We start from the raw sequence: 1152 nt of genomic DNA on the forward strand, positions 1-1152 counted from the left end.
TCATAAAACAGGCTGGATCCATCCAGCACAGTACTCCTGGAAGCCACTACACTGCATCTCCAGCATCCCACAGCTCAAACTAAACCATAAAGGAAAAAGTGGGCCCTGTTGGACAGCAGCCCAGGCAATGTGTCAGAATCTGGACTTCAAGAGACAGCCTCTCAAGGTCTCAGTGCATCATGAATGGGATCAGCCCTTCAAACGCACTTCCTGTCACTCTCTTCCTGCTGCAAGAACACTAAAGGTCTGTTGCCTGCACCTGCCCTTCTGTGACATCAACCTCTGATCAGCAGCTTCTAGGAAGACGCGTGGAGAAATGCTGAAATTCTCTGTCGGGTGGTTTTTGGTCCATTCTGCTGCACAGCTGCTCCAAGGTGAGACTAGCACCACAGTAATACACTGCTTCATCCCCTGGCTTTGCTGCCTGGATCTGCAGGGTGAATCTGTTCTGGGAGCTCTCTTCTAATTGTTCAAATCGATCCTGGAAATCTGCACCAGAGCCATCATACACCCGATAAACCAGTTCCAGAGTGCGCTGTGGCCCCTGTCGGTACCAATACATGTAGTAGCTGCTCATACTGTCTCCACTCATGCTGCACTGGAAGGTGACTCCTTCTCCCTCTCGCACGGCCACTTGCCTGGCGTGTTGCTCCAAGGTCACCTGGCCAGCGACTGCTGCAGCGAGCAAGAACAAGCGATCATCACTCCAAGATTCTGCAAAGGGTGCCCTGAAACAATACTGGGGGTACTGTGATAGCACTGGACTACTGGGAGTACAAAATCATTCTCTTTGAACCCAAACGACCAAGATGGGCAAAGTAGTAGAGCTGGCACCAGGAATCAGGCCTCACAAAGAACAAGACACCACATTTCCCTTCCTTTCCCTTTTTCAGATTCTTCCGTTCCAAGCAGGAAGAATTTGCATCCCGGGGGACAAATGCCTTTTTTCTGCCAAGCTGGGATACTGGAAAACCCAACATCCCCTCCCTGAAACTGTTCTGAAGGAGCACACAGCACAGACAAGGATCTTGCACAGGCAAGTGGGCCTTGGCCCCTATGCTGCCATCTAAAAATCTCATCCTTGAATGACAAAGTGCAGTGCCCCATGAACAGATTGTCCAGCCCAAGGGCAAAGACTTAGGCCCCGAGATG

The 1152-nt window shown here is 51.0% G+C and overlaps 1 gene segment (V, D, J or C); it reads right to left on the reverse strand.

Annotated features, from left to right (window-relative positions):
• Positions 1-286: 286 nt before the first annotated feature.
• On the reverse strand, positions 287-675 carry LOC104273097 (the record flags this gene model as incomplete). The annotated part of the segment is given in 1 exon segment: positions 287-675. A coding segment is annotated over 1 exon segment (389 nt), but the record flags the coding sequence as incomplete, so codon positions are not given.
• Between the last annotated feature and the right edge of the window lie 477 nt (positions 676-1152).

Source organism: Apaloderma vittatum, unplaced genomic scaffold (genome assembly GCF_000703405.1).
Source record: "Apaloderma vittatum isolate BGI_N311 unplaced genomic scaffold, ASM70340v1 scaffold12924, whole genome shotgun sequence".
NCBI lineage: Eukaryota > Metazoa > Chordata > Aves > Trogoniformes > Trogonidae > Apaloderma > Apaloderma vittatum.